Source organism: Pinus tabuliformis, chromosome 5_2 (assembly GCF_031772625.1).
Source record: "Pinus tabuliformis cultivar Carrire ecotype Pingquan chromosome 5_2, CPIR1, whole genome shotgun sequence".
In the NCBI taxonomy this organism is placed as follows: domain Eukaryota; kingdom Viridiplantae; phylum Streptophyta; class Pinopsida; order Pinales; family Pinaceae; genus Pinus; species Pinus tabuliformis.
The window spans coordinates 707,998,848-708,023,266 of NC_142306.1; the positions used below are offsets into that span (position 1 = coordinate 707,998,848).

At 39.3% G+C, this 24,419-nt stretch overlaps 1 protein-coding gene across 4 annotated transcripts in view; it reads left to right on the forward strand.

The window, feature by feature from the left end:
- Window positions 1-24,419, forward strand: part of LOC149161115 (Adaptin ear-binding coat-associated protein 1 NECAP-1) — a 154,327-nt gene that overhangs the window by 104,275 nt on the left and 25,633 nt on the right. For all 4 annotated transcript variants that reach the window (XM_089436885.1, XM_089436888.1, XM_089436887.1 and 1 more), the window contains exons 4-6: window positions 8,858-8,958; window positions 9,105-9,177; window positions 9,504-9,535. In XM_089436885.1, coding sequence (XP_089293011.1) covers window positions 8,858-8,958; window positions 9,105-9,177; window positions 9,504-9,535 — 206 coding nt within the window. The remainder of the gene's footprint in view (window positions 1-8,857; window positions 8,959-9,104; window positions 9,178-9,503; window positions 9,536-24,419) is intronic.

Consider the following 24,419-nt stretch of genomic DNA (forward strand, 5'->3'; position numbering starts at 1 on the left):
TGGAAGTAGAGTTTGACATGAAGGATTTGGGGTTGATGCATTACTTCCTAGGCTTGGAAGTGTCGCAGAAGGATAGGGAGATCTTCCTTGGACAAGGGAGATGTGCTACAAAGATTCTGAAGAGATTTAGGATGCAAGATTGTAGGCCCATGTCTACACCGATGATCACAAATTGGAGGAAGATAGATGCATCAGAGGACAAGGACATTGACCCTACCTTGCATAGATAGCTTATCGGTTCCCTCATGTATTTGGTCAACATTAGGCCAAATATCTGTTTCGCGGTTAACACTCTCAGTCAGTTTATGGTGGGACCGAAGAGAGTGCATTGGACAACAGTGAGACACATTCTAAGGTATTTGTGTAGCACAGTCGAGTATGGATTGAGGTATACTTGAGGCAATGGTGTTAGATTATGTGGCTTCACATATGCAAATTGGGCAGGCAATTTAGTGGATAGAAAGAGCACATCAGGGTGCTACTTCAACATGGGTTCAGGGATGGTTTCTTGGTGCAACAAGAAGTAGAAGTCAGTAGCATTGAGCTTTGCAGAAGCAGAGTATATGGTAGCTAGCACAACAACGTGCGAAGCTATATGGCTTCAGAAGCTGCTATTGAGCATGTTCGGTCAGAGGTTGGAGGCGACCGATATCTACTGTGATAATTAGAGTTGCATCAAGCTCTCTGAAAATCCAGTGTTTCATGATAGGTTGAAACACATTGAAATCTAGTATCACTTCATTAGAGATCGTGTGTAGTGTGGAGCAGTCCAGTTGCAACAGGTTCCCACAGAAGAGTAGGTTGTTGATATACTCACGAAAGCTCTAGGGAGAGCTAAGTTCGTGTATTTGAGAGAACAAATGGGTATAGTGGAGAACCCTTTTCAGTAGCAGGACAAGAGTTTTTGGTTCTCAGTTGCAGCAACAGCAGCAACAACAACAACATGAGATCAGTTGTAGCGCACTGCAGAGTTAGCAACAGTACAAGGTGTATAGTGCAGTGTCACTAACAACACAGATGCAGGTTGGTTCAACTCAGAGTAACAGATGAATTAGAGTTGCATAGTGGCTTGGTGGGCAGTGGCAGGTTGTCACAGTTGTCAGACATCAACAATGTGTATGGGTAGATGTTATAAGACAAAGAGAACACCTTCCTTGCTAAGAGGGAGTGTTAGTTTTTGTAACATCGGACAGGTGTTGCAGTCTTGACTGGTCAGAGAGGCTAAGAAACACAGGTTCTCTAGAACCCAGAAAAGGTTTAAGGAGAAAACACCTAGAGATGGCTCAATTAAGTTAATTAGTCGATAATTAGGTATTTCCTAAGTCTAACTTAGGAAAAGTGATTGATCAATAGTAACTAATTGAGAAAGGTGAGATTTCTCTAGAAACTCACGTGGATCGACTTAGAGATGATCTTACTCGTTGATGAGGATTTAGTCATGGCTGTTGGTTCGCCAACGAGAGATTATAACAGGAGGTCGGTGGGCTTGGTGCTAGCCACTTGGTTTGCGAGTTTCCTTGGCAGATCGAGCTACTCAGTTGGTGATTCAATAGGGAGAGAAGTTCGAGCCAAAAGGGACACAGAGGCTGAGAGGGAGTAGCAAAAGTGAATTTGGAGGAAGTTTCTAGTTTTGGAGAGGCAACAACAAGAGGCAAAGTTATTCCACTAGAGGTTGCGTAGGGACTATGTAGGTAGCTTTAGAGTGGCAGATTGATTTAGCTGAGCAAGAGGTCGATTCAGCTTCCAGACGTCAGGAAATTTTTCTATACGGTCGGAGGGACACTTCCAACAACATCAACAATTAGGACGCTTGACTCAAAGATAGATTCTAGGAGAGCGAGTTACAGGCTGTGCAAAAGCCTGTGTAGGGCTTTTGGACGACCAATTTTTTGAGTGGTGTTGTGTCGGGATTACCTTTGGAGGAGGGAGAAATTCCATCAATGATTTTCCTAGATTTTCTTGCTGAGGATTGCCAATTTTTTGCATTCAGATTGTACTCAAATTATTTCATTGCTACATAGTAATAAAACCCTCATCTACTACACCAGTTTTCTCGAACTGGGTATTCCAGCGACATTTGTCCAAAAATAATTGTGTCAAACTTTTGTGTGTGTGCTCTATATTTCTAAGTTTCCAACATTTTATTTTTTGTAGCATTTTTTATAGTGAAAATTGCAGTTGTGATTTTATTCGTTATTTGTCGTAGCAAATAAATTGCACTTAATTTTTAATCAGTTAGAAGAATGATTTCCAGTTGTTGCAGTAGATTAAAAATTTCACGTCTCACCCTTGAGACATGGTAGGGAAGGCACCATCATTAGAGCCCTCATTTGGAGCATTATACAGGCTTATCTACCTTTAGGAGACCGAGACCAATGTTTGCGCCCCAAAACCATACTGGCGCTCCACACGATGACTTGCATGGAGAATTAGGGGCCATCCTCATTTGGAGGATTATATAGGCTTATCTATCTTTAGGAGACCCATGAGACCAACCTTTGTGCCCCAAAACCATATTGGGGCCTCACATGATGACTTGCATGGAGAATTAGGGGCCATCCCTTAACTGGTGATTTACAAATCCTTCTTTCTCATGTTGGTACCTATAAGAATCAACGCGGCCCTCCAACGACCCTACATCAACATGACATCATCAACTCAGCTAGCATTTGGAAGGAAAATTTATAATTTGAAAAAGATACTTGGCCGGCTTGTGACCAAGGCTTGTATTTTGCACAATTTTATAATGTTAGGGGGCCTTAGGCTGATAATTCAACCTCTAAGGTCTTATATAAATAGAACTCACTTTCATTTGTGAGAGATCATCATCACACTTGGATTAGTTCCCTTGTAAAAGAGCTCACACTTTTTCTTTGGAGCTATTGGAAATTCTTTCGATGCATTTTGATGTGTGGAAGATAATTCACATTTCTTCTTGAATGATTGATGGATATATTGCATGTCTCTTTGTAAGTGCTTCTTGTTGATGGAATTTTTCTTTGAAAATTGTTTAATGTATGGAATTGTTGCTCTAGAATATTCGAATTTGTGCCCTAATTGTTGAAGATTAAATTTGGAAATTTTTTCTAGTAGAGTATTGCATATGTTATCTGATGGAAGGCATGTAATGAATGTTCCTAGTGAATGAATGTCCTTGAATTCTTCATGAAACTCCATTATATCTTGAAGAGGGTAAATGTCGTGAAGCACGACCCTTATAAGACCCTTCAAGTCTTGCAGGACTTGACGAGCCATATGCCAAAACAAGTCACTCTCATAGAACTCGGACATAAGATCCTTACCTGCGTTGACTCACATACAACTCATATCAAACTTGTGCGAACCCGTAAAAGGCTGTCCCTGGCAGCAAATTTCGATTTTTTTTCCTTTTTTTTGTTTATGTATTTTGTCGAGTCTTATACAAGTCGTTCTCGATTATTATATGAGTCGTTGAGTCGATAGCCAGACAAGTCTTATACGAGTTTGAGTCGTGCAACATTTGGTAAGTGTTTGAATTTGGTAGCTAGGGCATCGATTTCGAGCCTCCTTAAAGATGTTTTATCTTATCCTAAGCAACTCAAGACCCCATTTCCCAAAGGAATAGGCACTAGTCCAAAGATTTTGATGATCAAGCTCCTTTTTCTCCATATTTTTGCCTCTTAAATTTCGGTCCCCTAAAGGTAGGGTGGAAATGTAGGGCTTGTAGCGAAAAGGGAGGTAATTTTTCTGGAATCCGAGGGTCCAAACATCAAGCTCAGGGTCTAGGCTACCTATGCTCCAAGTTTGGTGGGCATTTGCCCAAGTTTCAGTTATAAAATCTCTTGCCCTAAGTGCTGCTCCAATAGGGAAAACCTAGGTCTTTCTCGCTCACATTGGGGACTTCTTTGAGGGTTGTATGAGCTTAGTATTCATTGGAATAAATCACAAGAAGCCCTATCTTCTCTTTGAGCCTTGACCTTGTGAATACCCATTACCATCAAGAAACCTCAAAACCCTATGTCTTGTGCCTTCTTTTCTAGGGTTTTTCTTAGAGAGCATTTTTCTTCTTTGAAGCTTCGTACCTTTATGGAGCCTCTCTTCGAACGAGTTCGAGCTCCATCACCTTGAACCTTCATACCTAGAATATCTATTATAGTTGATCACAATCATACCAGGACTCCTCTCATTGGTGAAAGTCTGTAAAGAGTAGGGTACCTTGGTTGTGGTGACAGTGGGCCATTGCCCCATTGTTGTCACTTAGTCTAGTAGTTATCTCGTAGGTTCCCCCTAGGGCCTTGCTAGATTGTGTGGTAACAGATTGATATATGAACTTTGTCAATATCTTTTTGTGGTAGTGTTCAATACCAATTTACATTCTTTCCACTTGTGTTGTTTGTAATCTCATCGTTTTAGATGTAATATTTCTTTGGATATTTGAACTAAAGTAGGTTGAACCAGAGTTGTGGGGGACCAACCCCCTCGAAGTGCGCTCTCGTAGTGCAAAAAAAGCTCTCTAGAGGTTTCAAGAGTGCTCCGAGAGGGCGCTCCTTGATGCTCCCCATCCAAAAAAATCGATCTTGGCCCTTTAGTGCGCGCACAACCCATATTGGGATTTTTTTGGTTTTTGGAGGGAAATGGGAGGGCCAAGGGGAATAAAAGGCCTCCTCCCCTCCCACTTAACATCATTTTATGAGTTTGTGAGAGAGATTGAGAGGGTTTGAGCCTTGAGGAGAAGATTTGAGAGGATTGAGAAGATAAGATTGTGGGAGCTTGCAAGGGAGATTGAAGGTTGCCATTTGTGAGAGCTTGGGAGATTGAAGGTTGCCACCACCATTGGAGAGCCAAAGAGGTAGGGTCTAATCCCATTCTTGTTTTTTTCCATGTAACATTTGTGTTTTTATATGTTGAATGAATCTATCAAATCTAGAAGTAGAAACTAGTTACTAAAATCTAGATGTTCTCTTCTCCTACTCTTTCCCATTCCTCCCTCATTTTATTGCAGGCAAGAATCTCAAGCTTCAACAAACATGATGGGTATATGGCTTAGCCTTATCTTGTTGGTTCCATTTTTGGTTATGATGATGGTGTTGGGAAACAAAAGAAGAAGAAGTGATGAAGATGTTGAAGAAGTGGGTAGTGGTGGATTAGGATACCGTGGAGAAGAGGAGGAGGAGTACGAAGAGGAGGAGGAAGATAATGGAAGTGAAGATGATGATGGAAAGAAAACCAAAATAGACCAAAGACCCTTGTGGAAATATGCTACAAGGCTTGGTGGAGGGAAGGGGGTCAAAACCACTAAATTTATATGCCCCCATTGCAATCTACATGCATAGGTTCATATACCCGTGTGAGACAACATCTATGTGGGAAAAAGTCTATGGGATGGAAATAAGCCAATAGGAATCAAAACCTGTGCAAATGTGACAACACAATAGAGAGCCAAATTCACAAGGGAAGAGGAGGAAGCACAATACAAATAAAAAAGATCAAAGGCTAAACATGAGGCCACTAGTTGTTGATTTGTGGTAGCGTCGGATGTGCCCTAGCCATGAAAATTGGTGGAGAGGCTAAGGCACATAAGATCTCCAAGACCCAGAAATTGTTTGGGGAAATTCCACCCGGTTGGAGAGATATTAAAATAATTAATATTTTTAATGGAGTTTCTAAGTCTAAACTTAGGAAAATTAAAATATAAATGGGTATTAATATAAAACTGGGTGAGAATGTTCTAAATGACATTGATCAAGCCAAATCTAATCTTAGCCGTTGATTAGGGACTTAATCTTGGCCGTTGAAGACTCAACAGGAAAAGTATAAGAGGAGGCTTGAGGGTCAGTTGGAGATACACCAAGATTGATCAGCCAGTTCGATTTTTTGGAGCGGGGTTTTGCTGAGAGAATCGAGCTAGTGATTTGTTGCACCGAGGGGCAGTTCGGCACGAGGCTGAGAATACATAGTAGAGAGGCAGAGATAGTGCTAGAGAGACAACGCAGAGCCTGGGAAGGCTGACGCAGAGGCAACTGGGAGCTACGCAAAGGTTGAGGAGGCCAGTGTGGGTGACGCAGAGAGCCAAGGGGCTGATGCAGAGGCATCAGTAGCTGTGCAGAGGCGAGCAAAGCTTACGAAGGGCCGAGAGATTTTTCGTGGGGCAAACTGAGTGTTGGTGAACCGGGAAGGGTGACGTAGTCCCCACAGAGTGATGCAAAGCAGTAGAGAAGCTTGGAGTAGCTTTCGCTGTCCAACTAAGGAGCTACCATAGTTGCTGTGGGATCGTTCATGTGGTGACTGATCAATCAGAATATCTGTCTCCAAGGAGAGGTATTACTGCCGAGGACATTCTCTGTCTATCACTAACTTTAAACAAACTTACCAGTCTATCGTAGATTTCCTTGGAGGTGTTCAACTTGGAAACGTAGGCCACCAAGCGATTGTCGTTAGAGTCTTGGATGATCTTCTTTGCTTTGACTTCTCCCTTGGTCCACTTGTTCCTTGCAGCAACTGATGCATTTGATGGAGGCTCAATGATTCTACCTCTCACATGGTCCAACACTTCCTGCTCTTCCAATGTCAGATTGAGAGACATCTTCCATCCGTGAGAGTCAGATTTCTCACGGAGCTTGTCTTCGGCGGGGAAGTGTGATGAGGAACCCATGGAGTCTATAGACTTTTCTAATAGTCTTCGGTGATTGCTCTTGCTCTTGCTCTTGCTTGGGCTTTGTCTTCACCTCCGCTCCGATACCATGTTAACTTATGGTATGTTCTATGCTTAGTGCAGTTTACTTCAATTTCTTCTTATTAGTCACTGTTTAGCAATCAAAGTAACATAAAGTAAAATGCTGATAGAACATTAATAGATCGACAAAAAACAAGCCAAGACAAAAGACACCAGATGTGGCGGCTAGCCAGGGACAAACCCCAATGTGGGGAAACCCTTTGATCAATTCTTCTATAATCTTCAATAGTTCAGCAGAGAGAGAAATAGTACAAATATACAAATCTGTAATTTTATGACAGCAGCAGCAAACCCTAACCAGCAAAGTCAAAGCTGGTCAAACAAGATAGAATTGACCTTCAATTAGCTTGGTCAATATCCTAGTCAACTTGGCCTCCAACAGCAAGAAGAGGCAGCCCAAAAACAGTCCAAAAAACCCAGTCAAATGAAGTCAACTGAAGTCAACCTGCTGCCAGCAATTAGGGTAGTCAACGCTGGTCAAACCTGAGGTCAGATTGCCTCGGTTTGCATGCCAAAATCTGTGGCCTGCCTAGGAGAGACAACCACACCAAAACCGCAGCCCTAGAAATTCCACGCTGGTCAAAGATACATCTGTAGCCCTGGTCAACGCAGCAAACAGTTATGCGTCCTTCTGTGCCCTCCAACTTTGTCCTTCTGCGTCCTCCTTCTTCCCACTTGTGTGCTGCTCCTTGTGTGTAAACCCAATCAACTAAGGAATGAAAAATGTGAGAGATGAGATGAGTGAATAATGCCTCAACCTATCTTGTATTTATATGAAACGTTGAGGATGTGTGCCACACATTTAGCTACTGGCCGAACTTGACAATTTGTCAAGTAAATACAAATAAATTCATATCTCCATAAATACATGTCAGAATTGGATGATCGTTAGATCAATCCTACACCTCTCGACAAGAGGAATCCAAGAAAAATATCAGCTGCCATAAATAAGATGACCCACATGGAGTTTGGCCCTAGTTGCCAATTTTAACAAAACAGGGAAAAAGCTTGGTTTATGTACACTACAACTTGAGGTTGTTGACACATTATTGCGAGTGGGCTCGATTTGATAGAGCATATATCACTTGGGACAACAACCCAAGGGAGGATAATTTGGAGGATGGAGCCTTACATTTAGAACAATCAGAAGCAAAGCTTTTGGACAATGAGGATGACGGTCATCAAGCAACAACAACAACAACAACAGCGCCACCCCCATCCACTAGCAGGGCTCAAGTTGCACCAGATTTGCCGCCTCCTCCATCTGCAACATTGCGTGGAGGTCATGTGCCTTCTAGTTTTGGATATGGTTCATGACCATTGCAGAATCAAACTATGCAGGAGGAGACTCCCATTGTTCATAGATCACGAGGAAATAAATTAGAATTTTCTCGTGGGAAGAAGAAATTTTAGTAGATAGTAGATTTACATGTCTTTTCTAGTTTCTAGTACTTTTTATAACTATTGATTCTTTATTATGGTATTTTTGTAAACAATATATGACAATTTAAGTTTGATGTTTGAAGTTGGCAATTATAACTCATTGGTAATGAATTATGAATATGATGCTTCGTGAAACGTTTCATTTCATGTTTGATATTCTTTGTTATAGTTTGGTAATGGTTACAAGTACAACTTTAGTGATGACAAATGTTATATATTGAATTTTGAAACTTTGAAACTTTAAGGTTGATGAGAATCAAGATGTTGTGGACCTGTGGTTGATGAAGATTATAACTACTAGATGATTGATGTTATATGGTTTAATCCATGTTTTTATGTTTTTTTAACTAATTCATCATTCTACATGCTTTGTTGACATATATGCATCAAAATATATAAAAATATATCTTATATAAAAAATGCTCCTGACCTGGTAGCTTCTGAAAATTGTTGCTCCCGCTCCCACTTCCAAGCAGCCTTGGCTATTGATGATGACTACATATGAAAACATGACAGTGTGACCACATCATTCTTATTTGCTTGTATCCTTCTTGAAAAAATGAACACTTGGTGTTTCTGTATGTGAAAATTTTCATTGCAAGCATGAAAAACTGGTAGAAATAGAATAATTAAAATGTTTTTTTTTGTTTGTTTCTTTGTTATCCGAGATAATTGATCAAGTTTGTTTCTTGTCCTTGGCAGAGCGGATGAGTGGGATGTCAATAAGTGGGCATGGGAGGGGGCATTGCGGGTCGTCAGCAAAGGGGAGCAATGCATGATTAAGCTTGAGGATAAGAGCACAGGTTTAGCACAGCAATCACATTGGAAAGTCTTAATTGTACAGTTCCTTAGATCAAATATATTATGATTTGACCACTCAATGTTTCAAAATAATGCACATCATTGATGAATGTACTGGTTTTTTTTTTTTTTTTTGCATCTATTATAGGTGAATTATATGCCCAGGCATTTGTAAGGAGGGATCAACCACTTCCAGTTGAGCCTGTTATAGACAGCAGCAGGTCAGTTTTTTCAACATTTAAAAATTGGCTTTATAAGCATCCAACTCTTGAAAGGAAGAAAAGCAAAATATGATATACAAAAGTAACTAGGAATTTAAAAAGATAATTATTAAACTTGAGATGTTAGCAGTGACAGGTCGAGTGTGAATCTAAATATAGATATAAAGTTACTATTCCTAGTTCTAGGATGTTGTCTTTCCGAAAAAAAGTGCCCATCCCTTGAGTTTCAAGCTAGCTTGAAGCACTGACTAGGATGTTATCTGAAATGAAACTTATGAAATTTTTTTCTCACAACCATCTAACCTGTTTCCCTTTCTTTGATCCAGATATTTTGTCCTCTGCGTCGAGGAGAACTTTGGTAAGCTGTTGATATAAACAATCAATTGGACTTTGTATGCACCATGTACTGTATGTATGTGTTGCATGGGGTAGAGGTGGTCAGGGGGTGAAAGGGGCAGAGAGAGGATTTGAAATTGAATGTTTGTCATACTCAGGACTATGGAGCAGAAAAGATGATAGCATGACCAATTGTTCCTCAATAGTTGCTGTTAAATTGAATGTTAGAGCATCACTTGGTATTATAATAGCCATAATAGCAAAAGGATTGGTCAACTTTAATTTATGTGAAGAGGAAAAGAATGGAAAATGACAAACGTTTTGAATTTCCTGAATATAAATATGTTCATGTCACTTCAAAGTCAAGCTAAGGGGATGATAAACATTGATTTGCAGAAAATATGCGCTTTGTAAGAGAATATATACAACAGAAGGGTGAAATGAAGTGTATGGAGTTGCAGTTGCAGTGATAAGTTTTTTAAACAGTAGAATAAGAATTCAGTTTTCTAGGTCAAAACATATGGATTCTAGAATCCAGTCAAAGCATTGTCCATCGAGTTAAAAGATGATTTCATACATCCAAATTTTGGTAAAATGGTAAGAAAAAACAGAAAACTCTTTTTTTGTCTGCGGCCACCCATCTATTGTTATTATGATTGGAAATTGAAATTGAAATTCAAAATGCAACCATAGGGAATGGCCAATGCACATATTGATTACAGAACATAAGATCATGAATCTTGACAAGGAGAAACAGACCTTGTTATCAGAAATGCCCAAAACACCTCTAAATCAGAAATGGCATCAGAAAAGCTAGTTCTGATGATCATTTCCCATTTCTAGACGGAATGTTTGAGTTTTAACATGGTCAGAGGATCACAACAATACCCTTTTTGACCAAAATCAAATATATATATGTGACGAGGTTTAGAGTTTGTGAAGGATTATGCGGGCCCTAGGATGTCCTTGTGCACACATCACAAAGCCACGGGTTCTTTTTATGAAACCAAAACCACTCTAAGACACCCCCTTTGGCGGTTTCGGGAATGATGGGGGGTACCCCTCGCACTCAATCTGGTTTGTTGATCCTATGTACTAGCGGTTTCAGGAGTACAGCTATGCGATACCTCCTGTCTTGTTAAACTTCATTGGGCCTAAGGGTCCCGTAACCTGTTGATCTGGGCAATGTGAAAATTTTGTTGCAGTGATCGATTTATTTCTCTTACTTATTTACAATAATAAGTTATTTACCAATACTTCAGTGAATATCAAAATAAATTCAGCTGTAGACTCCACAAATTATGAACTGAAGAGAAACACCAACATATGAACAATCACATAGACACATGTTTTTGGACAATAGTCCCCAGAAAAACCCAATGCGGGAAAAATGGATGCCCCAGAGAAATGGAAATCCACTCAGAGAAGATAACTGATAGAAAAAATAGCGAGAATTTTCTCACACTAAATCTGGGGATTTTGCATTGCCCCAGCTCCTGGATGACTCACTGCACAATCACTGCGCGATCCTATGCAGTCATTGCATGGCTTCTACGTAGAGAATCCCTCTGACTGCGTCACCCTAGCTATTGCTGCTTCTACTGCTGAGAAATCGATATTTCTCCTGCCAATCATCCACAATGATTCCTGGCACTGATCTCTGCTATCCCCCAACAATTCTACGTCAACCTCCTCCAGTTGCTGCGTTGTCCCTTCTTGGCACTGCGCTGGCTCTTTGATCCTTCACTGTCTTCTCTGAAGTATATTCACTGGAATTGGAAATCACTTCCTTCCAGTATTGCCTTTGATCCTCATTACTTGATCACTTGTTCGAATTCCTTGGCCAACCCTGCCCTAGGAATATCGAACTCACCGATCAACTCTCCGGGTTTTCAAATGAACCCCAAGCCTCCTTCTTATACTTTTCTCGTTGAGACTTCAACGGCCGAGATTAAGTCTTTAATCAACGACTAAGATTAAATCTTGACTTGATCCGCTTTCTAGAACATTCTCACCCATATTTTGATTAATACCCATTAATACTTTAATTTTCCTAAGTTTAGACTTAGGAACCCCATTAAAAATATTAATTATTTTAATAAAATACAATCTGGGTGGAATTTCAACAAATGGTTTCTAGGTCCTTTAGAACTCATGTGCCTTAGCCTCTCCAATTTTCATGGCTAGAGCACATCCGATGCTACCAAAAACTAACAATTTCTCTTAGCGAGGAAATCGCTGTAGCAACAATGCCCAACTACATGTTGCTCTGTTTCTAAAGCATCTCCTTTTTGCACTGTCGCTGCCACCAACATTGTGCTATTGTTGCTACTGTACTGTTGCCCATGACACTGCCACTGCCACTGCTGCATCTGTACTACAACTCCCTCTCAAATGCTGCATCACGCTATTGAAAGGGATTTTCCAACATACCCATCTGTTCTCGAAATTGAACAAACTTTGTTCTTCCTAGAGCCTTGGTGAGTACATCTACTACCTGATTTCTTGTGGGAGTATACTCCAACTATACCACCCCACGTTGAACACAGTCCCTGATAAAGTGACACCAAATATCAATGTGTTTGGAGTGATCATGAAACGTTGGATTTTCAGAGAGTTTGATACAACTCTGATTATCACAAAAGATTTTTGTCGCTTCCATCCTTTTCCCAAATAGATTTACAGGCAGTTTCCTGAGCCATATAGCTTCACATGTTGCTTTGCTATCTGCCATATACTCAGCTTCAGCCGAGCTCAATGCTATAGACTTCTGCTTCTTATTGCACCAGGAGGTCATCCCAGATCCAATCCCGAAGCAATACCTAGTGGTACTTTTCCTGTCTACTGAACTTCCTGCCCAATCTGCATCAGTGAATCCTCTCAATTCGATATCATCGCCCTTGGTGTATCTTAATCCAAAATTAACTGTTCCTTGCACATACCTGAGAATGTGCTTTGCTGTTGCCCAATGCACCCTTTTAGGTTCCACCATGAACTGACTAAAGGTGTTGACAACATAACATATCTCTGGCCTTATGTTGACCAGATACATAAGCGACCCAATGAGCCGTCTGTATAAGGTGGGGTCCACTTTCTTATCTCTGGAAGCATCTATTTTCTTCCAATTGGTAATCATAGGCGTAGCCATAGGTCGACAATCCTGCATTCTGAATCTTTTCAGAATTTCTGATGCATATCTACCTTGGCTAAGGAAGATCTCATCATCCTGCTGCCAAACTTCCAATCCCAGAAAGTAGTGCATTAACCCCAAATCCTTCATGTCCAAGTTTGTTGCCAGGTTCTTGCAATCGTCTATGAGTCTGAATGATCCTGTCAAAAATAGATCATTCACATATAATACCAGAATTAACGGTTCACCTTCTACCAACAGATAATAAAGATTTGGGATCGACATCGCTCTTGATGATCCCAACTGCTATAAGTAGCTGTCAATTCGACCATACCAAGCTCTGGGTGCTTGTTTCAGCCCATAAAGGCTTTCTTCAATCTACACACATGAGTTCTCTTCTCATGTGTTTCGGAACCTTCTAGCTGTTCGATATATACCTCTTCTTCTATCACCTCATTCAAGAACGTTGTCTCGACATCCATTTGGTGAATCTCCCATCCCATTTGTGTTGCAAGGATATAATGGATCTAATAGAGGTATACTGAGCTACTGGGGCAAAGGTTTCTTCATAGTCTATTCCTTCCTTTTGAGCATATCCTTTTGTGACGAACCTAGCCTTATACTTGTCTACGTTTCCATCTGCAGCATACTTGATTTTGTAGATCCATCTCGAACCCACAACTGATCTGTTCTCTAATCTCAGGCATTCCGGAAACCATCTTTCTCACATGAGGCAATGCTTGATAGTGCAGATGAGCAAACCTTCAGTGTTAAAATTCACATTAATGATTGTTGTCATGAATCAACGCATGGATTGGTCTTTCATTGACTTTATAAAGACCTTCAAATATCGATTCCAGAGTGAAGGCATCTCCCATGCTAGATCTCATTGGCCAAGTGAAATCTTTTCCATCTATGAAAGCAACTTTCGTTCCTTTGTCTTCTAAGGCAGATATAGATACAAGATTCTTTTTCAAACCAGGAACATATAAAACTTTTTGAAGAGATATAGTTTTACCTTGATCTAGATGAAAAGAAATAGAAACCAGATTCCTTTATAGGATATGTAGAGTTATTTCCAAGAATGATTTTCATATTCGTCTCCCTCTCAACCAGATTTGAGAGAACTTCTTTATAACCAGTAAAGTGTCTTGAAGCACCTCTATCAACCAACCAATTGTCACAAGAATCTGTTGGGGAGGAACTAGAAAGAGCAGAAATGAGCAAGTAATGTGATTTTGTTTCAGCTGCATCAGTATCATACCTTGGGTTCCTTGAACTCTTGGAAGAACGATAGCTTTCTTTACGAACAACAAAAGCTTCTCTTCTTCTTCTATAATCAGATCTGAAATTGTTGCTACGATTGTTGTAGTTGGATCTTGGTGCTCTTCTATTTTTTGGATAGTCACAAGCATAGTGGCTATGCTTATGGAAATTGTAACATTGAACTTTTGATAAGTTCATGTTCCATTTATAGGAACTGTTGGATCTAAGAGCAAGCCTATTGAAAAGTGATGACCTCTTTTTCCTTTCTGCTTCTTGCCTTGGACAACAAAGGCAGTGATTTCTCCCTCTTCATGCTTGGGAATTCTTCCTCTGGAAATCATTTTGGCCTCTTCTTGACTACACTTTCCCAGGAGCTCATCAAATGTACGAAACCTATCATTGCTATTGATGGTAATAATAAAATTTTCCCAAGTTGGAGAAAGACCTCCAAGTGTAATCAACACCAACTCTTTATCAGATACAATTTTACCAACAGTTGACATCTGATCCTTGTTTTTTGATATCCTCATGAAGTATACTTGAGTGGTCCCTCCTTTGTTCATCTTAATGTCCTTGGGTTGATTCTTCAAAGCAAGGATTCTACTGAAGTTGTTTACTTGATACATTCCAATCAGCTTGTCATACATTTCCTTAGATTTCTTTAATTTGGAGACATATTCCAGTACATCATGTTCTTCAAGAGTAATATCCAATCTTGTTTTCCATGGACTAAAATTCATTCAACTTCTCTTCATTCTTGAAGTAAGAAGAGAGGACATCTTGATCAAGTCAAACAAATTTCAGCTGCAAGGAAGATCTCTTGGAAGTAAAATTTCTGCAAATGGAGTGTAGCTCTTATCTTCTTGTGCAACAAATTTCAGCAACAAGTAAGATCTCCTTGAAGTAAAATTTCTGCAAAGGAGTGATAACTCTTATCTTTTTGGGCTTATCTTCACCAAAGCTCTGATACCATGTTGAAATTCTGATGTTCTATGCTGGAACAATTACCTATTCCAAAAACTTCTTTCTGCTGCGATATTAGTTAAGCAATTGTAGATAAAACATATACCAAATGCACAATAGAAGACAACCAAGAACAAAATGAGACATAAAGAATTTAGGTCCAATGACCACGACAAAACCCATAAAGGGAAAACCCAACCAAATTCTTCTTCTATTAGATATCAATTGTTCAACAGTTACAAAGTACAATGAGAGATTAAGAGAATGAGTAAGTTCACCAAAATCTGAACAAGTTGTAGCATGAAGATCACTAGTAGCAATAACAAGATGCAAACAATGAGTCAACCTTCCCTTCATCTGAATCGATGCCGAAACACTGAAGCATTGAATCAAACTTGGTTCACCAAGTTCTACTCTTACTCTCCAAGTCTCTCTATCTCACAATCTTCTTCAAGTCTCTCAAACTCTCTCTCTCAAGTTCAAATTATTCTTTCACAATACACAAGTAGTAGTAGTCAGGCAAGAAGACATGAGACCCATATATAGGAGAAGCAACAAATTCTTGTCATAAAGGAGGAGCAATACACATGCTTTCAGGAAGAGTAACATATGCCATTTATGGGAGTGTAACTCATGCCATTAAGGAGAGATATGCATGGGTTAGTAACTTATGTCATTAAGGAGAGGTGTGCATGCCTTAGTAACTTATGCCATTAAGAGAGGTACACATGCCTTAGTTAAGGAAAGTGTAACACATGCATTAAATAGAGTGTAAGAGGAATCTTATATGACATGCCTTTAAAGAGTGTAAGAGGAATATGCCATATCTTTAATGAGTGCGTAAGAGAGAGTGTAGCATATCATTAAGAGAGAGAGAGAGTTACGTAGTGCCATGTGAGTCATCAAGGAGAGAGAGAGAGAGTTGCGTAGTGCCATGTGAGTCATCAAGGAGAGAGAGAGAGTTGCGTAGTGCCATGTGAGTCATTAAGGAGAGAGGTGTGAATTGATTGAGGTGATGAAGGTAAGGTGACTTGTGATTCCTTTTAATAATAATATCATAGTATCCTAAAGGATAATAATAATAATATTAATGATATTGATGATTTAAGTCGAGATTGAACTATTAAGATTGATTAATAATAAGTGAATTTCCTTTAACTATACTTCATTACCAATAGATGCAAGGTGATTTATTATTTTTGGAAAGTCATATTTGAGATGCTAGACATGACTTTCTAGTTCTAGAAAGTCACTCTAGAATTGTTAGAAATGAGATTTTATTTAAAGAAATTCATCCTTGAGCTTCCAATTTTCAACAACACCATCATGCTTTACTTGGAGCTCTGGATGACCTATAACCATCTTCTTCATTGTTGGTAAAGCCTTGTAAAGCAAGTGAGAAAATCTCTGATGGCATAACTCACATAAATGGTTATTGTTATGTACCAACGCCTGGGTTGTTCGTCCCATTAGTCTATATGGTCCTCCCTCTCGAACACCAATCACTTTTGTTGAGTCTATACTCGAGCCCTTAGGCCATACAAGAACCTGACAATCTACAAATACAACTCTATAACCTCTATCCTCCAATGCGAAGATAGAGAACAGGTTCTTCTATCCTGGTACAAACAAAACTTTTAAATTTAGATAACAATGGTATGTTTTATGCTTAGCACAATTATTTCAATGTACTTTTCAGTAGCCCATTGACAATTTCCAAATTAGTTTCCAATAGCAATCACATTAACCATAAATCACATTGACAATAATTGTAGATAGAACATATAATAAAAATGCAGAAGACAAGCCAAGACAAGAGGACACCAGATTTGGCGGATGAAAGAGAAAAACCCCAATGTGGGGAAAACCCTTCGATCAATTCATCTCAATGTTGCGAACATCGGCATTGGGATAAAATCGGCAAGGGTTCGAAAAACCAAAAAATTGTAAAAAATGGGAAAATATCGGTAAAAATCGGGAAACATCGGCTAGGCCAAAAAATCTTGATTTCAAGATAAAATCGGGATGCTATCGAGATGTTCGCAATATTGATTCATCTTATTATTATATCAAATGTTCAACAACGAGAGAGAGTACAAAAACCCAAAATTGACTTGCCAAATCAAAGTCAAAACAACCCTGTCAAATCTGCAGTCAAACTCAACCCTAACGAGAAAGTGAAAGATGGTCAATGCAACTGTCAAACTTGCCTCCTTGAGCTTGGTCAACCTTAGTCAAACTTAGCCTTCCTTGATGGTCAAAGTCAGCCCAAAACAATCCTTCAAAGTCCAGTCAAAGGAGAGAAAATCTTTTGTAATTTTCTGTGGTCAAAGTTGCAGTCAACCCTAAAGTTAAGACTTGTTATATTGCCCAGATTTCCTCAATTTCTGTGCCCAACAATGTGGCCTAGAAAAATAGAAACAATCCTCCAAAAATCATAATCAAAACTGGTCAAAGAGTCCCTTGTTAACGCTAGTCAAACTTGGTCAACTTCTGAAATTTTTGGCCCTACAATCCTGTCCAGAAATTTGACCTCATTGTGCCTTATGTGTGTGAGAGAGAGAATGCCCAATAGCTATACGAACCAATGAGAGGAGAGAGAAGAATGTGTAAGTGATGATGATGCCAAATGAGGTGAGAGGTCACTTGTATTTATACAAGTCGTTGAGGGTGAAGTGACACGTCCATTGGGCACACGTCCATTGGGCTTCATGAGCTTACATGATAATGTGACCAACCTGGACAATTTGCATGAGTGGGCATAAATTCAAAACATATTTGTGCTTGTCCAAATTAGATGATCTTTGTGTCAATTTTGGTCCTCTCAAAAAGAGGAATTTAATGCAATCATCATCTCCATCAAATGAGTTGTCCCGAGGTGGAATTTGGCCCTAGTTGCCAATTTTAACAAAAACATCTCTCATGTGTAGAAAATCTCTAGATTCCAGCTGAAACGATGTTGTACAAATTCCTTTCATTGCATACTTGGTTTTATCCCTAGGGTTCCACCTGTAATGTTGAATCTCTCCCTGTCAAATTGGTGAGAGAATGTCAAAAACCTTGTTGAAGTATGTAATTAGGTTTGATCTTCATAAATATGAATTGTACTTTTGATTCTTGTATATTGTAAAAAGAAAGAAAAAATATTATTATTATTATTTTTTATAGTGTGGGTTTCATGCTCAAGGTCAATTTATTTGTAGGTCAAACACCCATTGAGTTCTTCTAGGGTTTGTCAGAGTCAAGAAGTCAATTGAGTAATTGTCATATATGAAAGACCCCATTAGGCACTTTGTATCTTGTAAGAAAATTTTTGTAAGTTAAAGTCATGTCTAAAGACCCTCCAAGATTAAGTTGGCCAGCCATCAACAAGTTGGCCTACAAGGAAGGACAAGTTGGCCTCATGATTACGATTCGAACTCCAAGGGAAGCCTGTATATAAGAGGTACTCGACCTCATTTGAGGACACATCCAACAAGTTTGATAAAGGAAGAAAAAGAGACCTAAAGGAATGAAAAAGAAGGAGAAGCAAGGAGACAAAAAGTGAAATCAAAATCTATGTTTTTGGGCCATAAATCCTCCCACACGTGCGAAGAGTTAGGGCATCATTATGCTGTTGCGAACAAAAAATTCAGACCTCCAAATAAGCAGAATTTTGGTGCTATAGACATCAAGTTTGCAAGCCGAATTGCCAAGAACGCAGGAGAGAGAAGGCAAAATTCATCATCTTTACCGCACGTGTGAATTAGGGTTTCTGCAGTAGAGGCCAAAAATTACAGACCTGTAATAGAAGCCAAAATTCTGAAGAGAGGTCGAAATCTGAAGTATTGAAGCAAGTTTGACTGACGTTGACTTTGTGGAAGAGAAGCTCATCAAAGAAGAGGTTGACTTGGTCTTGGAGGGGTGTTTGTCAAGGGTCTTAGGTCTTGGAATTTGTCATTTGAAGATTCTATAAGAAGAGAAGAATTCTTGGGGTTTTCTTCTCAATAAGAGAGGTTTCGGCCCTGGCTAGCAGCCTATATTTTGTGTCCTCTTGTCTCATTGATGTTCATAGTTTGGTAGTTGTTTGATGATAAAAGAACACTATAATAATCAAGTAAAGAAGAAGCTAACTACAAGTGTATAAAGTTAAGTAAAAGAACATCACAAGAAGTTATCAATGTTGTCAGGCCAGGGTAACTCCAGAATGAATGAGCGGAAGAAAAAGACTGATTGATTTATTCATTAGCTAACTATCAGTTATATACACAAATATGATGGATCAGTTCATCTTCTTGATGACTGTCCAGTTCACCCATCCGTTGAGGATTAGGTGTCAACATTCCCCCCCTTAATCTGAAGGGATGTTGGTGAGTCCAAGCATCGTTCTGAATCTTTCAAGCTTTTCTCTTCCAAGCGCTTTGGTGAAGATGTCTGCAATTTGCTCGTTTGTGGAACAATGACGGAGATGGATTGTTTTGGCCTCAACATGATGTCGGATCAGATGATATTTAGTATTGATGTGCTTAGTACGATCATGAAACTTTGGGTTCTTGGCCAACTTTATTGCAGAGGTGTTATCAATCATGAGTGGAGTTGATTGTATTTGTTTTACCTGCAAATCTTCAAGAATTTTCCTGAGCCACACAATTTCTTTCGTTGCTTCAGCTGCTGCCACATATTCTGCTTCTGTTGTGGAATCTGCTGGTACTAATTGTTTGCGTGATCTCCAGGAGACAGCTCCTGATCCAAGACTCATAGCATATCCTGAAGTAGATACCCCAGTTTCTTTGTCTCCATCGAAGTCTGAATCAGAGTATCCAATCAAGTTGAAGTCGTCCACCTGTGTATACTTGATTCCAAGGTCTTGAGTTCCCTTCAAGTACCTTAGAACTCTTTTTGCAGCAGACCAATGTCCCTCACAAGGCTTTTGCATAAACCTGGAGAGGATTCCAACAGCAAATGAAATGTCTGGTCTGGTAGTAGTGAGGTAGATGAGACTTCCTACAAGCTGTCTATACTTTGTTGCATCCTCAAATTCCTTTCCTTCAATAGATGTGAGCTTCAAGTTTTTTTCCATTGGAGTAGAAAGAGGATTACACTCTGTCATGCCAAATCTGTTTAACAAATCTCCAATGTATTTCTTTTGAGAAAGAAATATGGACTTTGGATGTTGGGTTACTTCAATGCCAAGATAGTAATGAACATAGCCCAAATCAGTCATTTCAAAATTTTTTCCTAATTCTTTCTTTATGGATGCAATATAGCTTTCATTGTTCCCTGTCATTAAAAGATCATCTACATATACCACAAGATATACAACTGTTTTGCCAACTTTCTTGACAAATAAAGTTGCATCATCAAGATCAAAATGATTGAAGTTGAGTTTTAGAAGATGCTCAGTTAGTTTTTCATACCAGGCTCGTGGTGCTTGTTTGAGGCCATACAAGGACTTCACAAGTTTGCATACTTTATGTTCATGTCCTTTCACAGCAAATCCTTCAGGCTGGGACATAAAAACATTCTCTTTTAGATCTCCATTCAAGAATGCAGTTTTTACATCCATTTGATGGACTTTCCAACCGTTCTGAGCAGCTAGTGCAAAGAGTGTCCGGATGGTGGCCCATTTTGCTGTGGGGGCAAAAGTTTCCTCATAATCGACCCCTTCCTTCTGTACAAAACCTTTTGCCACAAGCCTAGCTTTGTGCTTGTCAAGTGAGCCATCAACTTTGTACTTGTTCTTGTAGACCCACTTGCAGCCAATTGGTTTGGTTCCAAATGGAGGATCAACCAGCTTCCAAGTGCCATTCTTTATGAGGGCATCATACTCCTTCTGCATCGCTTCTTTCCATTCATCATGAGAAGCAGCTTCTTTGAAGGAAGTTGGTTCAAAATCTGTAGACAAGTTCAATTCACAATCATAAGTAACATCCATATCAATAGGTGAATTAGAGTTATCTACATCACCTCCATCTTGTCGGTTTGTATTTCTGGTTCCTGTTTTTCCAATTTCATCAGGATGAACACTTTCAAGTGTCTTTGTCAGCCACTTTGGGGGACCTTTCTGAGATGGTCCAGGCTGCTCTGTTGATTGAGTTGGGTCTGAATCAAGATTGAGTCTCCCAATTCTATCAATTACATCACTTAAAGCATCATCCGTTGTTGGAGTGCCATGTAGGGGAGATTGTTCTTCAGAAGAAGATTCCACATTTTGATCTAGTATAGGAATCCCCCCTTCAAGATGTGGAATCTGATTATCAAACTCTTGAAATGATTTCGGTTTTGTGAATCTATCCAAGCGATCAAGTTGCCGCTCAACAACACTGTCAGATTTGGATGATTCAAGAAAAATGACATCTCTAGATAAAACAAACTTTTTATTTACTTCATCATAGAGGCGGTATGCTTTAGATGTCTTTGAATACCCCAGGAAGATACACTTACGACTTCTAGCACCAAGTTTGTTTCTATGTACCTTTGGTATTAAAGCATAACAGGTGGAACCAAAAATCCTGAGATGTTTTACCGAAGGAACATGTCCATACCACAATTCATAAGGAGTCTTGTTTCTTATAGCACTAGATGGACATCTATTCTTTATATATGCAGCACATAGAACAGCATCAGCCCAAAACATTGTCTTTAAATTTTTGAAGAAAAGCATGGATCGTACCATATTCAAAATTGTTCTGTTCATTCTTTCAGCTACACCATTCTGTTGGGGATTATAAGGTACAGTTGTTTGATGTTTAATCCCATGTTGGCGAAGATAGTGTTCAAATTCATTTGATGTATATTCTTTTCCATTATCAGTGCGAATAGACCCAATATGAGATTGTGCATCATTTTCAATCCACTTATGAAAATTCTTGAATGTTTGAAAAGCATCAGATTTGTTCTTCAATAAATAAACCCAACACATTCTGGTGTAATCCTCAATAAATGTCATGATATATTTATTTCCATTTGCAGAAGAAACAGGCATTGGACCACATAAATCTGAATGAATGAGTTCAAGCTTCCTATGTGCTCTTGAATGTGAATCATGAAAAGACTGTTTGCTATGCTTTCCTAGAATGCAAGCATCACATTGCTTATGTTTTCTAGGAATTGTAGGCAAACCAGCAACACCATTTTTCTTCAACAAGCGGAGACTATCATAGTTTAAATGTCCAAATCTAGCATGCCATAATAAACTTGACGGAAGTGTATTTTCTTCATGATGAGAAATATATGAGAAATGTTGTGCATGAGCAGAAGTTCCTTGCAGTTTAAGAAGTCTTTCTTCTTCTATACACCTCATGACAAGTGAGTGGTCAGATGCCTTTCTTACCTCAAGCTTGCCATCAAACATATAAATGGAGTGACCTTGCTGGCGGATGTGGACCAGGGACAGCAAGTTTCTCTTGAGCTGTGGGAGATATAGAACATGATCCAGAAGAAAGTCTGGAAGACCAGGCAGTTTAAGCCTGATTGTGCCAAGCCCTGATGGCTTGATTTTTGACTGATCTGCAAAGTATACTGCTCCATCAACATTGTCAGTGAAATCTTCAAAAAAATCTTTCCTATGAGTCATATGACAGGTTGCTCCTGAATCAAGCAACCAGTCATTTTTCGAAGAAGCAAGTGAAGCATTAAACAAATCTTCATTTACTCCAATGTTACATTGTGCCTCAATATAGTGAGCGGATTCAGGTGCTTTACCTTTGTCTGTGTCATCAGTTTTACCTTTCTGCTGGTTTCTTCTCTGCTCAATTTTGTCCCATGGTAGCTTGCATGTAGAAGCATCATGTGATCCATTTCGTTTGCAGCGAATGCAATGCAGATCTACCTTTTCTGCTTGAGAATGTCTGCCCCCCCTGCCTCTGAAGTATCTTCCTCTTCCTCTTCGTCCACCTCTTCCTCTTGTAGAATCTTGAGCAGGATGCTTTTCTTTATGAGCAAGGCAAACAGTCTCTTCAGAAGATTTAGAGACTGTTTTCTTTCCAAAGGCTTTCTCTCTTTCAGCAAACTTTTTCACAAGAGACTCAAAGGTTATGTCTTTAAGATTTCCATTTGCTTGTAAAGACTCTAGATAATTGGAGTAGGTAGGATAGAATGCTTTGAGAAAGGCAATAAGAGAGATATCCAGCTCAACTTTAGTGGATTTAATATCATGCATTATAGACTTTATTTCAGATGCAAGAGCAAGGAGATCATTATTTTTCAGTTCAAGAGTGAAGAGTTTAATCATGAGTTGAACAACTTCAAGTGCAGAATGTGTATCATAGAGTTCTTTCAGCTTTTGTAAAGCTTCAAAGGCAGTGGAATAGGATGAAATATGACGACTTCTTCATTTACAGATGCTGCGATCAATGCATAGGCTTTGCTGTTCTTGTTTTCCCAAATGACAAGTTCTTTATCTGATGTAGGCTGCACAGGGTCTTTGTCTTCTTCTCCGACACACACTCCTTTCCACAACTCATTGTAGATGAGGGTGTGTTTTACCATCCGAGACCATTCAGAATAGTTCTCTTTGCCAGTGAGAACTATTCCGACTATAGAGATGATTGAATGCATTCTGTAAAAAAAAACTTCTGCTGATAGAAAAAATACTTCTGCTAAAAAACTTCTGCTGATAAGAAATTTTTGCTGATAAAAAAAAACTTCTACTGATGTACAGTGAAATTGTACTCAAAAGGGCAACAGATTCTTTATGCACTAAGTTTTCTTCAAATGTCTCCAAAATTTTATAAAATATCCTCCACAAAATATTCAAACAGTGTCCAAAAAACCATTCAAAACTTATTTAAATGGCGTCCATAACTCAAACCCTGGTCAATGTAACCACAGCGTTAGTGCACATATACATATTCAGCACCGCCCAGCGTATATGAAATCAATTCTCCATAATACTTTTCATACCAGGACTTACTACGATGTACTCACAGCTACCCCATCGTATTACACATTAAATGAATGGTATGGGATTTAAATGAATATATGCTGCTACATAAACACAACACTTCATCGTTTCGAGTCAAAACCGGAAATTTACGCCTATAAAAATAGCTCACACAGAACCTGGTATGGGATTTATGGCTGCATATCCCCAAACGGTAATTTCAAACTGGTGAACAGTTGGAGTTGAACACGGCAATGTCGTTGAACCAGTGTTATCAAATACTACCACCACCACTGTAATATGGAGTCAGTCAACAGGATTGAATTGGAAAACGAAATGGGGAGCAGTGTTCTATGTATGGGAAGTTTCAGCGGCGTATGGGAGCCGACAGAGAGGAGTTTAAAACTCATGAGCCAGAATGGGAGTGCAATACATAAGGGCGGTGCCAAGCCAACGTTCCACAAGTCGACAATTCGAACTCAGATTTCACAATAATGGTTGATGAATAGTCAATTTACCAACACAAACACGGTCACTCCAGCATACATGCCATTCAATCAACTATCAATCTTCTTCAATGCTATGAGCTTCTTAATGGATTCTGATCATTTAAATCACTTACCAAACGCCTTCAATATTCGAACACAATTGACGCAAAAGGCACACTGCAGTATCACTGTTCAA